Source organism: Gracilinanus agilis, chromosome 3 (genome assembly GCF_016433145.1).
Source record: "Gracilinanus agilis isolate LMUSP501 chromosome 3, AgileGrace, whole genome shotgun sequence".
In the NCBI taxonomy this organism is placed as follows: Eukaryota; Metazoa; Chordata; class Mammalia; order Didelphimorphia; family Didelphidae; genus Gracilinanus; species Gracilinanus agilis.
The window spans coordinates 191,503,639-191,528,306 of NC_058132.1; the positions used below are offsets into that span (position 1 = coordinate 191,503,639).

A 24,668-nucleotide genomic window follows, 5' to 3' on the forward strand; every position below is an offset into this window, starting at 1 on the left:
ACACAAAAAATTTCAATTTGCAATTTTGTTACACTGTAGAATTTTCATTTAATTCAGTTCTACTATAGACTTAGATTTAATTCAGTTCTACTATAGACTTAGATTATAGCAGGAAGAACAGAAAGGGAAAATGTTTACAGTATCAATTAACAAGGTGTTGTCTGCTTACTTACTTTTATATGTGCTAAAAAGAAACACACAAAACTCATAATTTAAAGAAATCCTGCCAGGACTTTAATGTTTGCCCATAGCTGGTTGATTTTTAGATTTTTTAAAAAAAAGAGGCCTTTCTAAAGTGTATTTATGAATTTTATTGAATTTTATACGTGTTCAATTAACTAATAAAAATGACACTCAAAACATCAAGGTACCTAGTAAAATTGTTAAGTCTAATGCCAGACATTTTAGGTCACAAAATAATAAATTTAGAGGTAGAAGGGCCTAAAAGCTTATTCAATTCAAAATTTTCATATTCTAGATGAATAAAAAAGGTCTCATTGAAGTTAATTAACATGCTTAGGATCATACAGATTAGTAAATGGAAAGGCTACTAATATTAAATCGTAGGTCCTCTGATTATACAAAAAGCTCTTTCTACTGTACCACTCTGCTTCCAGGTAATAGACGAGCAACTAAATATAATGATCATGGTGAAACACCTTGCATTCTCTTTTCAAAAATTTTCCTTTCTTCCAGGTTCAACTAGAATACCAGCTAATTATAACCATTCCAGCCAGATGCAATTGCTCCTTTCTTTGAATATCTACATGATTTTACTTACATACCTTTTATTTTGGACCATTATCCTACACTATTTTGCATTATAATTTTTCCTATATCTCTCTCTCCCCTATTAGACTGTAAGTTCTTCAAAGCAGAGACTATTGAAATAGGTCTCATAGTATGTAGCACAGTGCTTTGTAAAAGGCATTCAATAAAGTGAATTTCATTTTGTGAATGTATACTATCTTACAGTTAAGACTGAAAAAAAAAAGAATAAAATAAGATCTGTTCCATGTGTCCAATGGTTAGAAATGTTAAGAAAATACAGATTAATATACAAACAATATCATAGTAATAGGTTTAAAATGAAAAGATGGAAAACAATACCTAAGAACTGTTGCTATACTTCATTAAAAGTCATATTCTGAAAATAAATATACATGGGCAATAAATATTACCTGGTCAAAGAGCTGTTTGCCAGTTGTATTGGGTTGGATAGCAAATTCCAGCTCAGCATCCATAGTGGTTACTCTTACATTGATCTGTAATAAAAAAAAAAAAAGGGAAGTGGGCAAAATGAAAAAAGTCTATTAAATTCTGGGTTAAATACTTTTATTTTTTTATAAAACTATTTGTATGAAAAACTTTTATAATAGGTAAAGAATCATTAAGCAACATTCTACTAAATTAAATTGTAAGCTCCTCTATTATAGTGTAGGATTCCTTACTAAAAGGAGTTTATCATATATATCTCAGTACCTCCCCAAAGGCTTAACATAGAATACTCCAAATAGCTTTGCATTTAATAAATCTCTGTAGAATTAATTTTAATTCTTTACTGTCTCAGGGATTCAGAGTCCCAAAAGTCTCAGTGCAATTTTAAGCTTTAATAACTTCAGAAATATAAATGCCACAAACTTACATTACTTAAATTTCTTTTATACTCATTCTGTTTTGCCCTGCCTCAAGTTTTTCCCCACTCCAATCTATGCTCCATTCAGTCACTAAAGTGACTTTCCTAAAGTATACATATGATCATGTTAACCCCCCTATTCAATAAACTCTAAGCCTCTTATTACTCCTAGGTTCAAATACGAAATAACCTGTTTGGCATTCGAAGCCCTCTAACCTAGCTTTTCCCCCAGCCCCTACCCCACTATCTTTTCAATCTTCTTATACTTGTTGAATGCAGTCAGGTTGTTGTGATATCTTTGGAAACTCCTTATACTGGAGCCCCATTGTTCAAATCAGATGTCATCACTCCAGAACCTTTGATTATTTTGCAAAAGAACTTAACTCCTCCTCCTTGCTGTCCCTCTAGAGCACTCATCCCACCAGAAGTGTATATAATTTGGTGCTGTGTGATATCTTGGATCTCATTCTCCTTACCTCTATCAAAGACCCTAGTTGTTGTTATTTCAGTAGTCCTCTTTATTTCAGATTGACACACCTTATTTCCCAAAGCATACTCTTTAATCCAGTGACACTGGCTTCCTAGCTATTCCACTAAAAGTCACTTCATCTCTGCTCCAGGCATCTTTTCTGACTGCCCCAATGCTAGGACTATTCTTCCTCTTCATCTCTGCCTACTTGCTTCCCTGGCTTCCTTTAAAGGTCCAGCTAAAATTTCATCCTCTATAGGAAGCCTTTTCCAACCCCTCTTAATTCTAATGCTTTCCCCTTTGTTAATTATTTCCTTTTTCTCCTGTATATAGCTTGTTTATGCATATTTGTTCTCCCTCTCTTCCATTTGATTGTGAACTGATTGAGGGCTGAAATCATCTTTTGCCTCTTTTTGTATCCCCAGTACTTAGCACAATGCTTGACATTAGTAGGAGCTTAATAAATATTTATTGACTGATTGGGTAAGGCACTGGTAGGAAACAAAGATAAAGCAAAAAAAGTAGAACTTGTCTCAAGGACTTCATTTTACTAAGGAGACAGAATACATATATATATGTATATACATACATATATACATATACAAGCAAGTAAATACAAGATAATGCAATGAGAAAAGAGAGTATCAACAACTACAGAATTCAGGAAAGGCTTTGAGGAAAGTTAAGAATTATAAGGAGGATAAAAAGGGAGAGAATGTACTGCATTTGTACTTTGAACATCCATTTTCAGAAATAGTGAGCAGGTTGCAAAGGGGACTAATATAAAATATGTCTAGAAAGGCAGGTGGAAACCAGATGCTATGGAGGTAAAATCAACAGGACCTGGCAACTAACTGGAAATGAGAAAGAAAAGAGAAAGAAAAGTCAAGGATAACTAAAGTTGTGAACTGGGAGACCAGAGAGATGGTAATGCCCTCAAAAGAAATAAGGAAATTTGGAGGAGAAGCAAACTTAAGGGACAAAATTTTTTTCTTCATTTTAAATACACTGAGTTTAAGATGCCAATGCAATATCTACATATAGATGAATAGAAAGCTGGTGAACCTGGCCTGAAATTCAAAAAAGATATTAAAGTTTGGATACACAAATCCCAGCTTATAAAAAGATGTTAGTTGGCCATTTGTACTACAAAATAATTCTTTATAGAGAGGCTACAGTATAATGCAAGAACAGTTGGACCTGGAGTCACAAGAATTAGGCCTGAATCCTGCCTCCAAAACTGACTAAATGATTTTAACATGAACAAGTCACTTAATTTCTCCAGGAAGCCTTAGTTCCTCCACATGGAAAATTAGGATAATAATATATCACTGGGTTTTTCTGATGACCAAATGTACATAAATCTATAGGAATTTGCTTTGAAGAAGAAAAAAAAGTTTTGCAAAATGAAGTAACTAAAGTATCAGTTACTACTATTTTACTAAACAATTTGCTGCAATACTCCTTTAAATAACAAGTTCTCGGACGCATTTAAGATATAGGGATTTCTAGTTAAGATGTCTATGTGAAAGATGCTAGAGTCCAGTTCTCCCATAAAATAGTCAGAAAAGTTGTAAAAGGACATGTGAATAAATGGTGATCAGGAAGCTTAAGGAGAAGAATAGTATTGCCTAAATAGATGCTAGGATCCTAGAGGCACAGAGAAAGAAATTATGAAAGGGGAGGGGGACATCACACGTTCTGGTACTCTGAAGAACAGGGTTCTGCAGAAGCCTGTGGATATTCTAAGCCTAGAGTGTCCTTACTAATAAGAAAAGATGCAATTGAAAACTTTGAAATTCTATTGCATCTCCATGGAACTGTACTAAGCACTGGGAATACAAATTTAAGCAGAAAACAGTTCTTGCTTTCAAGCAGCTTACATTCCATGGAGAAATGACATGTATAATAAATGAAAATAAATATAAATAAAAATGAAAAACAAGGATAGGGTGGAAGAACTCATAATGGGCCATGGTGGAGAAAGAAGTCTACATAGTCAAGAGCAGAGTCCAGAAAGGAATGAAAAAACAAAGCTCATCTGACTCTTTCCTCAAAATGGAAAATCTAGAAGGAACTGATCAATAAGAAGCCAAAAAAAAAGCAAGGGCTTAAGGCTATTTGCAATGAGAGTGCAAAAGAGATAAAGGCATCTTCCAAAATATGAAAGATGCTGGAGAAGCATGATGGAGAAAGAAGTCAAGAAAAGCACCTACAGAGGAATGGCTAGTCTGAACTCTTTCATAAAATGGAGATTCCCAGAACAATAAGCACACTAATGCTCTGTTTGGGAAATTTTAAATTGATCTAGCCAATTGGGAAAGCAATTTGGAACTAGTCAAGAAGTAACTAAGCCAGGCATATTCTCCAAAGAGATCAAAGAGGTAAAGATATATAGCTAAGAATAACTTACTACAAAACCGAGTATAATCCTACTAGGGAAAAATTAGATATTTAATGGAATAGAGGACTAAAATTTTAGCAAACATTCGTAATGAAAAGATCAAAGGTTTGTACAAATTCTGAAGTTCAGACAGGAGAAAGTAAGAGAAATATGAAAAAGTAAATATGACTAACAATAAGAAGTGGCTAAACAACAAGGATAAACTACTAACATTCTAAAATGGGGAGATGATATCTGTCCCTTCAGAATCCTTCATCATCAAGGATTATGGAGGAAGGTTTAATTAGATAAGGTCTAGGATTGGTTCTGTTATGACTTGAGGATCTTGAAGAATGAATAGAGGAAGAGTAAAATACTAGGAGGGTAAGGAAAGTTACAGAAAATTATGTCACACTCGGGGTACAAGTTGACATCTATACAGAGTTGGATAGGAGAGACTAACCCAAATTTCACTCTCATCTGAACTGATCAAAGGAGAGAAAAAACACGCACACATGAGTTGGGTACATAAATTTCATTCAACAAGGAAATAGGAAGGAAAGAGAAAGTGGAAAGGGTAGTAGAGGGAAGGCAGAATATATAAAAATATTTATAATTCTTTTTTAATTCTTTTTGAGATGGCAAAGAATAGAAATCTTAGCAAGGGCCACAATTAGGGAATGGCTGAACATGTTATGGTACAAATGTGACGAAACTGTTTTCTAAGAAATGATTAGGGGGACAGTTTCAGAGTGAACAGAACCAGAAAAACAATTTATACAATGACAACAATCTAGTAAAGATGGAAAACTTGGAAAGAATTGGGAACTCTGATAAGTGTAATGACCAACTATGATTCCAGACAACTAATAATGTTACCCATTTCCTACAGAGGTGGGGGACACAGAAGGAAGAAAGAGATGTATTTTTTTGGACATGGCCAGTGTGGATATGTCTTATATTATGTGTCTATAACATGGGTTCTGTTTTTTTTTTTCATTCTCAGTTGGGAGTGGAAGATGATATTGGAATGAGGCAGATTTCTGTTTTAAAATATTGCTTATTTTATTTTAATATAAATTTTAAATTTATATTTAATTATTAAAAATTTTTAAAGTTATTTTTAAAAGAAATATACTTTGCACAAAAAAAGGTTTGAGGACAAATAAAACATCATAGAAAAGGAAAGATAACATGGATTTCTGCCCTAACCCTATCATTAAGTTGTTGCCATCAGTGTAGGTTAAGCTCTATGATTAGAGTTGGGGGAATCAATTGCAAAATGTAAGCTCCTTGAGGATAGGAACTATCTTTCATTTTTGTCTTTTTATCATCATAGCCTAAAACATTGCTTTGCATATAATGGCACTTTTAAAATGTTTGCTGATTGACTATTGAATTGAATTAATATAGTTTCACATAAAAATCTCATAGGTAGTACAGTTGATATAATGCTGGGTCTCAAAGACTCAAGTTCAAATCTGGCCTTAGACTCTAATTATGTGATACTGGGCAAGTTGCTTAACTTCGATCTGCCTCAGGTCTCTCATCAGTAAAGCACCAATTTGCCAGGGTTGTTGTAAGGATAAAATGAAAATGCTATGCAAACCATAAAGTACTACATGAATGCTAGTTATTATTATTATAATCGTCATTATGTTATTGAGCTAGGGTGAGATCTTAAAGACCATTTAGGATTAGAGAGAAAATGACTTTTTTCACACATGTAGCAAAACTGAGAATCAAACCAAGGTCTTAATTCAATCTTCTTTCCTTAACAATTTCTTCTTATAAATTTTTTATAAATAATTTTTTGGGGGAATGAAACCTATGTGAGACAATATATTAAGTTTCATGTATTTTTTATTCTTTAAAAATGAAATAATCTAAGTAATCAATTAAACTGATGACTCGCAATAGATTTCTTTCTAAGGTATCTCAATTATATTCCAATCTGAAGTGGAACTATACTCAAATTTCTTTAGTTCCAAATGTCTGATATGATCTTGAGCAAAGCTGGCAATGGAATATTTACTTCAATTGGAGTCAACCTACCAGAGCAGATTAAAGTCAAAAGAAATAAACTGATACTTACTGGTTTCGGCATTTTTCCTTTTCTTTGTATCTTCTGTCTTTGGTAGTTTTTCAAGTTCAACTGATCTTGTCTGTTAAGTTAAAATAGAAAGATAGTAATAACTTCATAAACAAGATTCTTGTGTTCACTGTAAATAATTCATATAAGATATCATAACAAAAATCTATAATTATATATTTCTAAAAGGCCACAAATTCTAGGACTAGTATTAGATAGACATCAATGAAACTCTCAATGGAAATAGCTACAGAATCTGTGTTTTCTTAGTCCAAGCTACTTTTCTATAACATGTTTTCTTAGTGTCACACTGCCTTCCTATTACTGGTAACTAAAAGATTAGTTTGCTCAATCCTTTAAGAATTCTTCTGCTGTTATTAACTAACTATAAAATGTCTCTCATTCTCTATTTATATGCTTGATTTATATGACCAATATAAAAAATACTATTAACAAGTTACAATTCCCATTTTAGTATCAGTGAAGAATTAACAAATATCCACAGATCCTTAAGAAAAGCAGGTCAGGTACATACCTGGTACTCTAATACAGAAGAGAGTTACAGAAAATTGAAGCTATCTTTTGGTCACTTTGCCAAGGATAAAGCATATTGTATTTTAAAATATTTTTTGCATCATTGTTTCAATGTAAGAAAAAATAATATGCAATGTTATTCAGGGAAAGCTTTTCATGATATTCTTCAATAAATGCATGCATTGAAAAATACAAAAGAGCAAAAGTAAATCATTAATTTGCTATTATCACAGGAACCTCAGCAGTCATTTAGTATATCACAGGCCCAAAAGGAATCCTCCCATAATACATATCTGTAACGTGGATTCTGTTTTTTTTTTTTTCATTCTCAACTGGGAGTGGAGTGTGATACTGGTGTGAGGCAGATTTTTGTTTGTTAAAATATGTATCATTTTATTTTTTAAAAGAAGTATACTTCCCCCCTCCCAAAGAAAGGCTTAAGGGCAGATAAAGCATCATAGAAAGGGAAAGATAATGGATTTCTAAATTAACACTGTGAGATAGATGTTATTATTGTCCTAATTTTACAGATGAGGAAAATGAGACAGCAGTTAAGTGAGTTTTCCACGCTAGATTTGAACTTGGGATTTCCTGACTCCAGGCCCACCACTCACTGTGCTGTCTAGCTACCTTGATCTGCATCACTTCCAAACTAGGGTTGCCACTCCTTAGAGACCCCTCTCTCCCTTTCTACTCACCCTGGAGCCCACCACATCAGTGCTGGAAAATGCAGACACCCAACTGCAGCTCAACACTTCCAAATCAAATGATCCACCAACCTTCCCACAGATGTATATTACCATGATGGGCCTTTACCTGATTTTGTCACTTAATTTTAGCCTTTCTTTGTATCCCCAGAGGTTATAGTACAGTATCAAGCACATAACAAATGCCTCTCGACTCAATGACTTAAAGGAATTTGCAATTCATTAAATCAGTTTTTAAAATTTAGATTTTTTTAAACCAAATTTTCCTACAAAATATACACTAATCAAGAAAGACTGCAAACTAAACACCTACTTTTATTGAATAGCAGCACATTTTAAGCTCCTTTATATTTATATTTTTTATATTCTGTGGCCAAAATATATGCAATAAATACCTAATTCCTGGATCAATCATTTTGTTTATCATAAGCAGTTTGACTAAAAATAAACAAGCAATGGGGGCAGCTGGGTAGCTCAGTGGATTGAGAGCCAGGCCTAGAGATGAGAGGTCCTAGGTTCAAATCCGGCCTCAGACACTTCCCAGCTGTGTGACCCTGGGCAAGTCACTTGACCCCCATTGCCTACCCTTACCACTCTTCCACCTATAAGTCAATACACAGAAGTTAAGGGTTTAAAATAATAATAAAAAAAAAATAAACAAGCAAGCAGACACATACACCCTCTTCTTTGTCATGTATCCTTAACTATTATGCTCCTCTCATATTCACTTTCACCTTTCTTCATTTAAATATTTCCCATTCTTCCACCCATTGTATAATTTTTATTTTCCCATTTAAAAAATTCTGAACTTAAATAAACTAAAGCCAACACTTTCATATATATATATATGTATATATATATTTATATATATATACATATATATATATATATATATCGGAAAGAGATAGTTATATGTGAAACTACATAACTCTATTATGTAAATCTTCCTTTTTAAATGTTATTTCAAAGCCATCTTGCTTGTCTATGATGCCCTCTTAGTGTGAGGAATTCCCAGTGTGAATGCTCCCTCTACTGAGGCAGATGTGCAACTCCTTTGTCAGTAGTATTAGCAAGACAGGAAGACTTGGGTTCAGATCCAGCTTCAGACATTTACTAGCTGTGTGACTCTGGGCAATTCATTAATCTGTTTGCCTCAGTCTTCAAATTTAAAATGGGAGTAATAATATACTACCCACCTTGCAGGATTGCAATGAGGATCAAATGTAATAATATTTGTAAAAATGCTTAGCACAATAGCCTTATTGCATAGTAGGTTCTATATAAATACTTATTCTCTTCTCAACTCCTTATCCCTCCAATACTGATCAGTTAAAAACTTCACCCATGGTCATGGATCAAGCATGTATCAGAGAAGTAATCTGAGCCAAGTTTTCCTGCTTCCATGGCCAAACTTTTCCACTATACTAGTGATGTCAAGCTCACTAAAATGGATCCCTGGAGCCCACATACTGACTTAGAAAACCACAAATTATTATCTGAGTTATGATATATTTTATGTATATTGTTAAACATTTCCCAACTACAGTTTTGCAGGAAAGAGATTTTGCACTTAAAAAACTAGTATTCTGGCAGGATTAGGCTCCTCCTGTTTTGGGAATAGCTAAGACCACTGCCCATTTCCAATTTTCCTCTAGCTACTTTTCTACTCCCCTCTTTAAGACAAATAAGAAAAGGATTAGTACAAGGGACATATATAGAAAATAACATTGAAAAAAATTTAATCTCTGGAAGCATTTAAGTATGTTTGGGATGAGACTAGGGACTAGAATTACCACAAGAGTTTGAAAAGATTTGGGATCAGAAAGATTTGTTTCCAAATCCTGCCTCCAATACCCTCTTTGTGATCCTGTACAAAACACAATTTTGAAGTGCCTCAGGCAAGTTTCATAGGACTTATGAAGAAATCTAATACCTTTATTGATTGAAGAAAGCCCTTACAACTAAAGTTGTCTGAACAATCAGTGGTCCTCAATGTGTACAGATATTATAACAGATTACAAATTAGCTTATGGAAGAATTAAGAACCATACACTCATATGTTTCCTTATTGCCTATAGATGGCATAATAAACTAACCTATATGGGTTGAATTTTTATCCCTCAGTTGTCTCTTGCCAATAAAGAACAACCAAAATGGCTTGAAAATTATTTTCAGTAATGTGTACTTAATAATTTTCCATGAAAAATCTAAGTCTTTGCCTATACAGAACTAAGAACACCTCAAAAGTTTATATTGGTTAGAATTGAAGAAGAACAAAATTTTAAATTTAAAACAAATATTTAAAATATTTATTCTTTCACGATTGAGGAAAATCCTGACTGACAAAAAATATTACTTCCTTCATTAATACTAAAAATTGTTTCTATAACCATGGCTTCATGATTTGAGTAATATCTGTTTTTTGGTTAAGAAATCTAGATATATATTACTAATATAGTAGTTAAGAAAACTTAAGATATGCCTCACACCATTTACCAAGATAAGCTCTAAATGGAGTTTATGACTGAGACATAAAGGATGACAATATTAAGAGAAGAAAGAAACAGCTAGGTGGATCAGTAGATTAAGAGCCAGTGCTAGAGAAGGAAGGTCCTAGGTTCAAATCTGACCTCAGACACTTCATAGCTATGTAACCCTGAGCAAGTCACTTAGCCCCCATTGCCTAGTCCTTAAGGCTCTTCTGCCATAGAACCAATCAATACACAGTATTGATTCTAAGACTGAAGGGTTTAGAAGAAAGAAAAAGCATCTTTTCAGATTTATGGATGGAGAAGAGAGAGTTCACAACCAAATAAGGGTTAAAAAAAAGAACACAAAATCAAATGGACAATTCTGATACCATAAAATTTAAAACTTTTTACACAAAAGTAAGAAGGGGGAAAGGAACAAAATCTGCAGCAGATTCCTTGGATAAGATCTCATTTTCAAGCTATTTTAGGAACCAACTCAAATTTACAGGAATTAGAGCCATTTCTCAATTGCTAAGTGATCAAGAGGACATGATTAGTTTTCTTTACTAACATATATATGTGCATATATATATATATGTACACACACACTTTTTAACAGAATCATTAATTATTGTCATCATTGTTATTTTGAAGCTTATATTTGTTGTCTAGGGATTGACATTTTGGTCTTTCAGTTCAGGATAAATAGCAAGAATCTAATAATTCTGGCCACCTAGTTGTGTCATGCTAGATATTTGGAAGATGCTAAATTTTTGCCATCTGTACTCATGTTTATTGCACTTATAGCCAACCTCCTTAAGCCTATCCTTTATGTAATTTCTGATGGTGATGACCTGGTCCTGAATTGTTATCATAAAATTATCCTTTTTCAAAGGAAGACATGAAAACTATTAATAACCACATAAAAGCTCCAAATGACAAAAAAATAAAGAAATGTAAATTAAAATAACTCAAGATTCTACCTCGCATGTATCAGTCTGGAAAAACTTCCCTCTTCTAGAAAAAGGAAAATGACAAATGTTAAAGACATGAGTAACAGGCCCAGTAACATATTGTTTGATAGTGGTATGAATTGGTCTAAGCAATTTTAGAACTCAATCTGGAACTGTCACTAAAAATCATGCAAATCCTTCATCTCAGAAATACTACTACTACTATCAAAATAATACTATCAAAAAGAGATCAAAGGAAAAGACTCACATTCACAAAGCTATTCACAGTATCACTTCTTGTAACAAATAAATAGAAGTTAAAGGAGTGTCATAATTGAGAAATGAGAAATCATTAAATGTAATGAAATATTACTCAAAAAGTACAGTTTGAGAGTAGGAAAATACTGGAATGGAATCCCCACTAAACATATCTGACAAGTTTTTGTCCGGCTTCTGCCTAAAAACTTCTGGAGTATATGGGAGTAGGGGTATGAACTCCTTGTTAGCCATTGTTGTCTAACGGCCAATCCCTTTTACAAAGAAAAAAGAAAATAAAAACTGAGCAACACTACCTTCAGTCTTATGTCAGTTATCCCATCTACCCAAAGTTAAGATCCTTCTGTTCTGCTATGATTCTCCTTTTTCTCACAATACAGCTTAAAAATAAATGGAGGGGCAGCTGGGTAGCTCAGTGGATTGAGAGCCAGGCCTAGAAACAGGAGGTCCTGTGTTCAAATCACTTCCCAGCTGTGTGACCCTGAGCAAGTCACTTAACCCCCATTGCATATCCCTTACCACTTTTCTGCCTTGGAGCCAATACATAATATTGACTCCAAGAGGGAAGGTAAGGGCTCAAAAAAAAACAAATAAATAAGCAAACAAATAAATTAAATAAATAAATGAGAGGCCAGCTAAATAAATAAATGAATGGAATAGAAAATCTTTTTTTGTTATCTTTAGCTTCTTCCACCAGATTGTTTATTCTGTGCTTTAGAATCTCTCAAACGACTTTTATAGAACCATGTTATCTTCCATTTCCTGATCTTACTTATATCTTCTGTGCATTTCTTTTAAAATTTAAGTTGTTAGGTGAGTTCCTCATACTATGTTGGTATTTACAGACAAAACCCATTACCCCACCAATCCCATTGTATCCCTTTGTCTTTACAGTTTCTTTCTTCAATATCTTCCATCCCTCCTACTTTCACTTCCCCAAAAACATTCTTCTCTATGGGATCCTATTTTTCCTAAAAAAAATTTCAAATATATATATAAATAATCATTACTATTCAATTGTCAGTTGTGTCTGACTCTTTGTGATACCATGGGCCATACTTTCCAAGGCCCAATGATCTAGCCCAGGGTTCGGCAACATATGGCTCTCTAGCCATATCTGGCTCTTTTGAGGGCCAGATATGGCTCTTTCTGCAGGAGCCATGAAGTCAATTTTTTTTTCAGGCTCTGTTACAGGAGCGCACACTGTGAGCACTGTACGGCTCTCACAAAATTACATTTTTAAAAATGTGGCGTTTATGGTTCTCACAACCAAAAAGGTTGCCGACCCCTGCTCTAGCCAACGAGTCATTTAGTTGCCCTTTAAAATATGCTTTCCCAAAATCTAGGGTTTATATCAGACTATGCCTAGATTTTCTTTCTTCCTCTGACAGAAACATAAGATGGTCATTTCCACCCAAAGTTTTAATCCACCCAACTACCAATAATGACTTCCTCCATATTAATAATAAAATCCAGAACAGAATTTCCCCATGTTGGTTCCTCTAAACTTAAGGATGAAATTCACTGAAGCAAGTCAAGAAGTTGTCAGTTGCTTTTCTTTTGGAAGAGTTCCAGCAGCTATCTGATGCGTGTATTTTCATTTCTGTCCAGGTAATCCTTTTGTTTCTCCATCCTTTGATCTTTACCCTTACTCTGTTTCCTAGATCCCCTCATAATTTACTAATATACAATGCCACTCTTTCTACCCCACCTTTCCCTTCTAGCTATCTTATTTCTTTAATGTCTGAAATATGTCCAATCTGTAATGAAGCCAATAACTATTTATTAGAAAAACTGGCACCTTCCAACAAATAGGATCCCAGATCTACCTTACTTCTGAGACCCCCTACTTTCTTCAGAGCATAGCTTCAGGACCCAACCCAGTCTTCACGTACCTAAACAGTCATTAATAGATTACAAACTCTTATGGGGGCAACTGGGTAGCTCAGTGGATTGAGAGTCAGGCCTAGAGATGGGAGGTCGTAGGTTCAAATCTGGCCTCAAACATTTCCCGGCTGTGTGACCCTGGGCAAGTCACTTGACCCCCATTGCCTACCCTTACCACTCTTCTGCCTAGGAGCCAATACACAGAAGTTAAGGGTTTAAAAAAAGTACCAAAAAAACCAACAAAAAAAAACCAACAACAAAAAAAACTCTTGGTATGCTCCTAAGTCAAGCTACTTACATAACATGAGGGTAGGCATATGGAAACCAGCCCATCTTCACTTCATCTACATGACTTCACTCTAGCAATGAGCCCTGGGCCCTCCAATAAAAGACCTTGGGCTGATATAGCTGAGTCAGGTTGCTAGGTCTTTGGTCCATCACCTTTTCTAGGTTTTCCTAGAATGGGTCAGGAAAAGGAAGTGATACAGGGTAGAGAGATTGCTAATGCATCTCAGGGCTTTTCACTAAAGCTTATGACATCCCTATCATACAGTGCCTAAATGTTCAGGCCTAGAGTGAAGATTTCTTTCTTGCAAGTCATGCTGACAATAAAATTTAAGATAAGCTAACTATTCAACTATAACTTATACCTAATTACTTCTAATTATATTATGCTATAAAATTAGTTGATTATCCTCAAAAGAATATCTAGGAATAAATCACTTCCCCAATGGAGTCATATTAAACTGGATAATACTGATAAAATCATTCATCTAGGATGGGCAAGGATTTACTAAAATAGGGTTGGTGGGGCAAATTCTTTCTCATATTTCTTCTGAAGACGGTATATCCATCTAGAGCTATAGTCTCAGTCAAGTTTTCATTCCATCAAGCTTCAGTGATAGGATTTCTAGTTCATCTTCTTTGTGTATGGGCACATGAGGCAAAGCATTGACTTTTTTCTTAAATTTTATAGCTTATGAATTTCTGGGGGTCAGTTCCCTCTTTGTGGTTACTCTCCATGGTACCTAACTTTGAAAATATACACAAGACTTCCAGTCTCAGCAACAGGGAGAGGACAAATACTAACACACTAGAGCATGCCACCAAAGGGGAAAGGGGACCAGGTCACAGTTCCAAAGTGGAAGTGAGTGAGTGCTTGTAATAGCTCATAGGCTAGAGCATAGGACAGAAGAGTGACCACATTTTCCTTTAGATCATATCACCTTGGGAAAAAAATCTAAAAGTTTACAGGATATTTTCAGAAAAAACAGGAAAGACCTACAAGAACTACAAAGGGAAGTAAGAAAAGCATACATAGTAACAGCAATATTATACAATGATCAATTAAGAATGACAATTATTTACAGCAATACACTAATCTAAAAAAATTCTAAGGATTTATGATGAAAAATGTTATCCAACTCCAGAGAAAGAACTCTCTTTTTTGCCTTTTTAAAAATCAATAACCACCACCACCAAAAAAAAACCTTTAAACAAATACATAAGGAAAATTATGTGCAAAAGCAAGCTACACATTGTTTATAATTTATTTTAAAATATGTAAATTATATGTATGCTAACATAGATATCTGCTTTTGAGTTCCCTTTGGATTTGTTTTAATTAGATATTTTTTCTCTTGATTTTGTGGTGTTTTTTTAAAAATGTAATCTTGGTATTCTCTTTTCTTCTCTTCATATAGTTCCCTTAATTTCTTTATATTTCCAGTATTTGTCATTTCTAATAATATAATACATTCCATTACATTCAAATATCACAACCTATAAAGCCATTACTACCATTCACTGTATATATTTCCAGCTATTTTGTTATAACAAAGCTTCAAAGAATATTTTCATACATACACAGCTTTTTACCTTCTCAATAATGCCTTCAGGGCCTAACCTTAGTAAGGGGATCTCCAAGTCAAATAATGTAAACAGTTTTGCAAATCTTAATGTATATTCCCATCTTGTTTTCTTTTTTAAAAAAAAAATCACATCTGCTCTAGGAATGTATTTTAATTTGAATTACATTTAATCACTTTAAACCTGTCTGGGTCTCACTTAACACCTTATTAGCTCAAATATAATATGACCCCATCAGTGGAATAGACTTGGGGTTAATGACATCAGCAAGACAGTGTATGATAAACCCAAAGAGCCCAACTTTTGGGACATGAATCCACTATTTGACAAAAACTGCTGGGAAATTTGGAAAACAATATGGGAGAGATTAGGTTTAGATCAACATCTCACACCCTACACCAAGATAAATTCAGAATGGGTGAATGACTTGAATATAAAGAGGGAAACTATAAATAAGTTAAGTGAACACAAAATAGTATACCTGTCAGATCTCTGGGAAAGGAAAGATTTTAAAACCAAGCAAGAGTTAGAGAAAATTACAAAATGTAAATTAAATGGTTTTGATTATATTAAGCTAAAAAGCTTTTGTACAAACAAAAACAATGTAGCCAAAATCACAAGGGAAACAACAAATTGGGAAAAAATCTTTATAACAAAAAACTTTGACAGGGGTCTAATTACTCAAATATAAAGGAGTTAAATCAATTGTATAAAACATCAAGCCATCCCCCAATTGAAAAATGGGCAAGAGACATGAATAGGCAATTTTCAGGTAAAGAAATCAAAAGTATCAATAAGCACATGAGAAAGTGTTCCAAATCTCTAATAATTAGAGAAATGCAAATCAAAACAACTCTGAGGTATCACCTCACACCTAGCAGATTGGCTAAAATGAAAGAAGGGGAGAGTGATAAATGTTGGAGGGGATGTGGCAAAATTGGGACATTAATGCATTGCTGGTGGAGTTGTGAACTGATACAACCATTCTGGCTGGCAATTTGGAACTAGGCTCAAAGGGCTATAAAAGATTGCCTATCCTTTGATCCAGACATACCATTGTTAGGTCTGTACCCCAAAGAGATCATAGATAAACAGACTTGTACGAAAATACTTATAGCTGCACTTTTTGTGGTGGCAAAGAACTGGAAAATGAGGGTATGCCCTTCAATTGGGGAATGGTTGAACAAATTGTGGTATATGCTGGTGATGGAATACTATTGTGCAAAAAGGAATAATAAACTGGAGGAGTTCCAGGTGAACTGGAAAGACCTCCAGGAACTGATGCAGAGCAGAGCCAGAAGACCACTGTACACAGAGATTGATGTATACTGTGGTAAAATCGAATATAATGGACTTCTGTACCAGCAACAATGCAATGACACAAGACAGCTCTGAGGGATTTATGGTAAAGAAAGCTACCCACATTCAGAGGAAGAACTGCAGGAGAGGAAACATAGAAGATAAACAGTTGCTTGAACGCATGGGTTGGGGTGGACAGGATTGGGGATGTGGACTCGAAACTACCACACCAATCCAAATATCAACAATTTGGAAATAGGTCTTGATTGATGACACGTTACAACCAGTGGAAATGCGTGTCGGCCATGGGTGGGGGGAGAGTGGGGGTTGAAGGGGAAAGTAGGGGCATGAAGCATGTAAACATGTTAAAAATGAATATTAAAAAATGTTTAAAAAACATGTATATATATAATATGACCCCAAATATAGTGTGATCCCAAGTATTTTGAAGAGGAACTCAAAAAGAGGAAACACCCATTTTATTTTCTCCTCTTAAATTACAACTTTCTCATAACTTGTGAATAATGCAGGCACTCTATTTTCAAAGTTTTTTCAAGGTCCTGAAAACAAGTTAAAGAAGTTTTAATACTGACACTTTTATTAAATATGTATTACTTTGATAGATACTTGTGAGAAACTACCTTCCAATCATTTAATCATTAATCAATCCTTCCACTATTTCCTCTTCTCTTGAAGTAGAAACATCATTTGATTGCTGTCACCCTCTTCTTCTCACAAAACACCATCTTAACTACTATTCATACTGTTTAATATACAACATTTTTAAAATCCAAGCACAATGGATGTAGGGTTTCAGTTATAATGAATCATGAAGGTATTAAAGATGTATTCAAAAGTTGACTAATGAGCAACCTTATGGATATATTTCTAATATTTCACATGATTGATTTCAGAATCCTTAAATTGTTTGGGTTTTAAATTTTGAGGAACTTAGAAAATCAAGCCTTTACTGTGATCTGAAGTCTGAAGGCTAGCAGACAAGTTCTAAAGATGCTTTGTAATGTCAGACTTACATTTGCATTCCTAATATAAGCTGATCTCTGGCAATCTATTGTGTTATCACTCTTTTAGCTTTGTCATTAACATGTTAAAACTTCTGATATGTCCACTGTGTTTGATTAACATCCCACAATCCCCATTTCTACTTTCCTTAAAAAAGACAGCTCAGCTCAGCCACACTCTCTCTGACCATCTGAGGAGAAGCTGACAGGCTGACCTGATGACACCATGCTATGTCTTGTCTCTGTGTTTCTTGTTTCTCTGATTTTTCTATGTCTCATTCTTTCTAGATAAGCTTAACCCTTTGCTTTCTAGAATCCAATACAGGTGACTCAAACCCACACAAGAATTTTATGTAAGAGCTGGACTCTACAATGGACTCGGTGGAGATTTTGTCCCAAGTGGTTTTGATCCAGTTCCCTAATACAGTGACAGATGAGTTCTTTATTTTTCCAAATGGAGTAAATTCATGGTTTCCAGCCAACATCCAGTCATATTCTTTCCTCAAATGATCTTTGAATGGCTTATTAATTGCTACATTTAACACTTGTAATTGTGACGTCATTTCTCCCAGAATAACAACTAGGTCTGTGCGCATTTCAGCAATGCTCTTCTTCACATTTTCAGTGAGGTAACCCTTGAACATGATTGAGTATGAGCATTCCTCTCTGACACAGTAAAGCCCTCGGACGCCTACACTAGACCAATATAACACAAATTCTTCATTCATCCATCCCTTTTCTTGCACACAAAAGCTATCACTCCTGATGGTAATTTTTCCTTAGGTAATGTCTTACACCTTAAAATTGCTAAAGAGTCAGTTTTTGCTTGTCAGCTGTGAATGAAAGGATCACAGTAATTCTAGTTTTCTCATTTCCAGTAGTTTTAATCAACACTGATTTGGCACCTCTAGTATTAATGGTGACATTTGACGGAATATCAATGCAAACAGGTGTTTGGCTGGCATGTCCCTTCTGCCCCAGGAGATAGCCATGTTTTTATGTATGCTGATGCACACAATATACAACTTGTGGTTTCAAAGCTGGAAGTGCTTGAATATAGTGTGAATGTGACTTTCTAAGTTACATATTGAAGAAAAAAAGTGTCACACTATATTTGGGCTAATACAGTATATTATCAGGACCAGCAGAGACAATCTGTTGCCAGTACCATACTCTTTCCAAAACAAATCTTTCCAGTTTGGTCATGCCCAGCGGAAATTTTGTTCCAGTGCTACAACCCCTCAAAGATGCAGGATTATTTCTATAGTAATGATGAGTGTTGAAGTAAGACTTATGCAGAATATCAATGCTCTCTAAACCATTGCTGTCCCACCATAAACTATGTTTGAATTGTGTGTATGCTCAAGTTTAGATCTGCTACTAACATCATGCGGGTATATGGGGACTCTCCAGATATCTAACTTATTTATCTAAGCTTCTATTCATCTCCTTACTTTTTCTCTTATTTTTGGTTAGATCCATCTAGTTTTGAGAAGGAAAAATTAAAAGTATTTTGTGATCTTTGCCTATCTATCTACATCTATATAAATATAATTTAGTTTTTCCTTTAAAAATCTGGGTGTTCTAACATTTGATGTATACAGGTCCGGTACTGATTATGTTTCATTATCCACAGTACCCCCCAAGATAATATAATTACCTTGTTCATCCCTTTCAGTATCCTGGGTCTAATGATGAGAGTTGAATTCTATAACTTCCCAGCCCTTCCCTTTCTCCACTCATTTCTCCTCCATATGAAATAGTGATTCCACTCCACTTCCTCCTGGCATATTCCACTTCCATTTTGGCTCATTCCATGAAATTCCCTTGACCTCAAATCTTCCATCCATACATACCCCTTCAAAATATTCAAGGCAATGACACCATTCGCAGGGGGCTATGGATGACATTTTTCCATATAAGAATAAAATAATTTGACCTTTAAGGTTGCTTATGATTATTGTTTGATTTCCTTTGTATGTTTCTTAGAGATGAAATTTTCTATTGTGTTCTGGATTTTCCTCCAGAAATAACTGAAAGTCCTTTAGTTCGTTAAATATCCATTTTTTCCCATTAATAATTATGCTCATCTTTGCCGTTATTCTTGGTTGTAAATCCAGTTCTTTTGCTCTGAAAAATACTGTGTTCTAGGTCCTGCATTTTTTAATGTCATGACTGTTAAGTTTTTTTGTTATTCTGACAGTAGCTCCACTGTATTTAAATTTTTTTGTTGTTGCTTATAGCATTTTTTCTTTAACCTCAGGGTTACAGAACTTAGCAATGATGTCCCTGTGCATTTTTATCTTTGGGTCTCTTTGAAGTAATGATCAGTGGATTCTTTAAATTTCTATTTCACCCTGTTTCTGTCATTTCTGGCCAGTTTTCTTTGATGATTTCTTGGATTATGGTGTCTAAACTTTTTTTTATTGTAATTTTCTGGGAGCCCAACTATTCTTATATTGTCTCTCTTTGATCTGTTTTCCAGGTCAGTTGTTTTGGTGACAAGAGGTTTCATAGTCTCTTCAATTATTTCATTCTCTTGAATTTTGATTTATTATTTTTTATTGTCTTGGGAAATCATTAACTTCCCTTTCTCCAATTCTAGTTCTTAATATGTTATTTTCTTCCATAAGTTTCTGGATCTCTCCATTTGGGTGACCTTTTATAATTTTCTTAATTTTCTTGCATTACTCTTATTTTTTTTCTTCTAATTTTTTCTAAACTTCTCTCATTTGGTTTTTGGAGTCTGTTTCAAGTTTTTCCAATTCTTTTTGCTCTTTTGGCAATTTATTGTATATCTCTGCTGTTTTTGAAGGTGTTTTTACTTCTCTGTCTTCTGAGTTTGACCCAAGATATTTTCTGTCCCCATAACAGCTATCAATAGTGGGGTTCTTTCTCCTTTGCTTGGTCATTTTTATTTATTTAATTTCAACAACCAGACCAATAGAAGTAGATATTGGCCTTTTTCCTGGATTACCAAGGATCTTATTGTGTTGATGTATTTTTGTGGGTTGTTCCCTGGGTACTATTTAGTTATTGCAACTTTTATAGTCCAGAATCAGATGTACTCCTACTCCCAGTTCCGGCTTTGTCTATGACTGACCTCAGGTACTCCAATTAGAGCCCATTCAACTGCTCTGCCACTGCTAGCAGTCAGTCCACCTTTCCCTGTGGCAACAACCAGTGACTCTAATCTCCTAGAAGTGACAACAGCTGACAGGGACCCAGTTCCTTAGCAAACACATTCACTGGTATACTGTCCTTCACTTCTCTACTGCAGGCCCAGACAGAGCAGGTATCCAAGTCTCTGATTTTCAGGCCTCCAATGAGCTTGAAGCTTGAGTTCTTGCCCTTAGGGCCAGGTGCCTGCTGACTCTAAGGTGTCTACTTACTTCAGCCATGTACCAGCTAGGGACTCTTGAAGTCCAAGGCTGCAACAAGCACAGCTACTCCCAGAGCCCTCAGCTTATGGATTCACATTTCAGTAGTAATCTCCAGGTGTTCCCTGATTCCCTCCACTTAGCAAACAAGGTGAGGCTGCCATTCTTGCCCTCTGGGGTTGCTTTGTGGATTCTATGTTTGTTCTGATACAGTCCCCAGGGCCTACAGTGGTAGAAACCTTTCTTTTTAGTTATCCTTAACTGCTCAGCTTCACTCTAGATTCCTCAGTTTTTTAGTGTTGATTTGATGGAATTATTTTTGGCTGGGGTGGGGGTGGGGAGAGAGTTTCAGAGGGCAAGAAAGTTTCAGGCCCTACTCTGATACTTTTCCACAATGCCTTCAATCAAAACTGATGGAATCTTAAAGCAAATTGAAGGATGCTTTTCTTTTTTTACTTTAATTTTCTTGGAGATTTTTTGTCTGTGTTTTCTTTCACAACATTTAATAATATGGAAATGTTTTACATGACTTCACATGTCTAAGTAACCTATATCAAATTGATTGCCTTCTCAAGGAGGAATGAAGGGAGCCGTAGAAAGAATTTGGAAGTCGAAAATTTTAAAAAGAAATGTCAAGGGGGTAGCTGGATGGCTCAGTGGATTGAGAGCCAGTCCTAAAGACAAGGAGATCCTAGGTTCAAATCTGGCCTCAGATACTTCCTAACTGTGTGAACCTGGGCAAGTCACTTAATTCCCACTGCCTAGCCCTTATTGCTCTTGATTCTAAGATGGAAGGTAAGGGTTTAAAAAATAAATGTCAAAAAATTTTTTTCATGTAATTAGGAAAAAATAAAAAAACATTTTTAAAGAAAAGATATGATGAAAGAGGATGGATTCAAAGAAAGTGGGGAAGATTTATATAAACTAATATAGAATCAATCAGACAACAATACATGGCTGATATATTCTCCAGAAATAAGAAAATTATTATGATGGGGTAGGACAGCACAAGCATTTTTATTAAGCATCTACTATGTGACAGACACTTCACAAATTTCATATCATTTTATATTGTTATTTTCTCCCTCACATCATACTATCTTGCCACAAGGTAGGAGGGGACATTGGAATATTCTTTGCTCCCCATTGTCATTTTTAACTCTCCCTTTATCTCCTTCACTCAGTTATCTTTCCACTTTTGAAATTCATTCAATTAAAATTTTCTACTCTAATAAAATCATGGTAACTATAATATAATGGTCACAAGTTTGTTCTTCCCTTTTTCTCAAGGAGTTTGGCATAAAATTCACAACTTTCTTCTCCAATTCTTTCCCTTTTAACGCCAGATTTGGGTGCCCCCTCAAATTTATTTCCTCAAGCTTCTTAAATCCAGTGACCAACTTCTTCATTTCATCTCAGTCACACATAGTAGATTTGCCATGATCCACAAGTATTCTACTTCCCTAATTAGAAACACTGACATTCTTCTATCTGAGCATAATATCTAATTATCCAGCCCATTCCTATGCTTCACCCTTTCTAATTTTTTCTCTACCAGCAATGAGACCTCCATTCACTGCACCACTCAATTATTTTCTCTGTACATTATTCTTTGCTCTCATTTTACTTCCCTACCTCTCCAACCTCAATCCAATAATTACCCATTTAAACTATAAATTATCTTATGCTATTGAATCTCTGCCCCTCCTTATCCTATCACCATTTTTCTCTTGCCAAAGCACAGTTCTGGATTACTCCCATCACCTATTTTCTCCATTCTTCCTCACAAACTACTGAATAAAACTGAATCACAATTGAACTAAAAAAAAAAGACACAACTAAAAATGTATGTTTAAAAACTCTTATTATCCAAACTCAATTTGGTCCTGCACTGAAACAAGTCTAAAGTATCACAACAACTCTAAAGTGTCACTTCACACTTATCAGATTGGCTACATGACAGAAAAGGAAAATGATAAATTCTAAGTAGCACATTGAATAGAGCAGTGGTTCCCAAACTTTTTTGGCCTACCGCCCCCTTTCCAGAAAAAATATTACTTAGCCCCCTGGAAATTAATTTTTTAAAAATTTTAATAGCAATTAATAGGAAAGATAAATGCACCTGTGACCATCACTGCCTCCCTGGATTGCTGCAGCACCCACCACGGGGCAGTAGCACCCACTTTGGGAATCACTGGAATAGAGTGCCAGGTCTGGATTTAGGAGGACTAGGATTCAAATTTGGCCACAGACATTTCCTACCTGTTTGACCTTAAGCAAGTCAATTATCCCTGACTGCCTAGATCTTGGTGCTCTTTTTTCTTAGAATTCATACTCAAACAGAAGGCAAGGGCTTTAAAAAAATATTAAAAAATGGAGAGGGTATGGAAAAATAGAGTCAGTTAGAGTTGTGGAATGGTTCAACCATTCTAGAGAACAATTTGAAACTGTGGCCAAAGGGCTATAACACTGTGCATAACCTTTGAGTAGCAATACTACCACTAAGTCTGTATCCCAAAGATATTAAAGAAAGAAGGGAAAGACCTATATGTACAACAATTTTTACAGCAGCTCTTTTTGTGGTGGTAAAGAATTTGAAATTGAAAGGATGCCCATCAATTGGGTAATGACTAAATAAGCTGTGGCACAGAACAGGTACTTAATAAATTTTTGTTGATTGTTAAACATCATTAAGCTGCTACCAACTATTAAATATTTTTTGGTCACAAATTTAGTAAGAGAGGCATTATTTTAAAGTAGATAGCCCTTCTGGGAGAGGACACTGAGGAAAACTACAATCATGTAAAGAAAAAAGACATCAACAAAAAGCTTATTTTTTAAGAAAAGAAAATGAAAGAGCAGTACCACAGAACTAACCCATAGTGTTTCCACCTTAAATTGCAATGAAATGAGAGGCATTTTCTCAGTTCTTCTCAGGTCTAAAGTTAATTATTATAATCATACAGTGTTCATTTTCAATTTTTTGTTCTCTTCATTTTTATTGTTTTGGTTATTGTGTATACTGTTTTTTGGATCTGCTTACTTCACTCTGTATCAGTTCATGTGGATCTTCCCATGCATCTCAGAATATTTAATAATCATTTATTCTTAAGTTTATTAGTAATAATTTGGAAAACTTTTCAATATGGTTATTTATAGGTTCATAGACTAGAAAAGTACCTTAATACACTCCTCACCATTTTGCACAGAAATTAAGGCACATGACTTGCCCAAGATAATATCATGTTGTGTCTAAGGCAGGATTTGAACCAAGGTTTACTGAATCCAACTCCAGTGCCTTTTTTCAGTTCTTTTGAACACTGTCCAGACATATCCTTTGACCAAATATCCATTAGAGAGCAAGTTAGGCCACTTTAAGCATCAAGTTCACTTAAGTAAAATAAATTAGTTAGGCTTAGAGATTGGTTCTGCACTCCCAAATGCTTATTTATATAAGCTTTTGGTTTAAAGGGACATTTGTTTTACATTGAAAAAAAGATACTATGGTTCTATAAGATTCTGAGTTCTCAGAAGACTATTTATCTGCTGCTTCTGAATGTCTCAAGAGTTTTCTTGTCTGCCAGATTTAGAATCTTATATTCTAGAGACTTGAGTCCCCTTTCTGACACAGGTGACAGGTAGCCACCTAACTTCTGACCAACAACAGTGTCCCCAATTTCTTTGTATGTA

General features: G+C 34.8%; 1 protein-coding gene across 2 annotated transcripts in view; it reads right to left on the reverse strand.

The window, feature by feature from the left end:
• Positions 1–24,668, reverse strand: part of RDX (radixin) — a 115,764-nt gene that overhangs the window by 61,458 nt on the left and 29,638 nt on the right. For both annotated transcript variants that reach the window (XM_044669228.1, XM_044669227.1), the window contains 2 exons: positions 6,584–6,653; positions 1,182–1,265 (listed from right to left, as the gene is read on the reverse strand). In XM_044669228.1, the coding sequence (XP_044525163.1) occupies positions 1,182–1,265; positions 6,584–6,595 (96 nt within the window). In that variant the 5' untranslated portion in view covers positions 6,596–6,653. The remainder of the gene's footprint in view (positions 1–1,181; positions 1,266–6,583; positions 6,654–24,668) is intronic.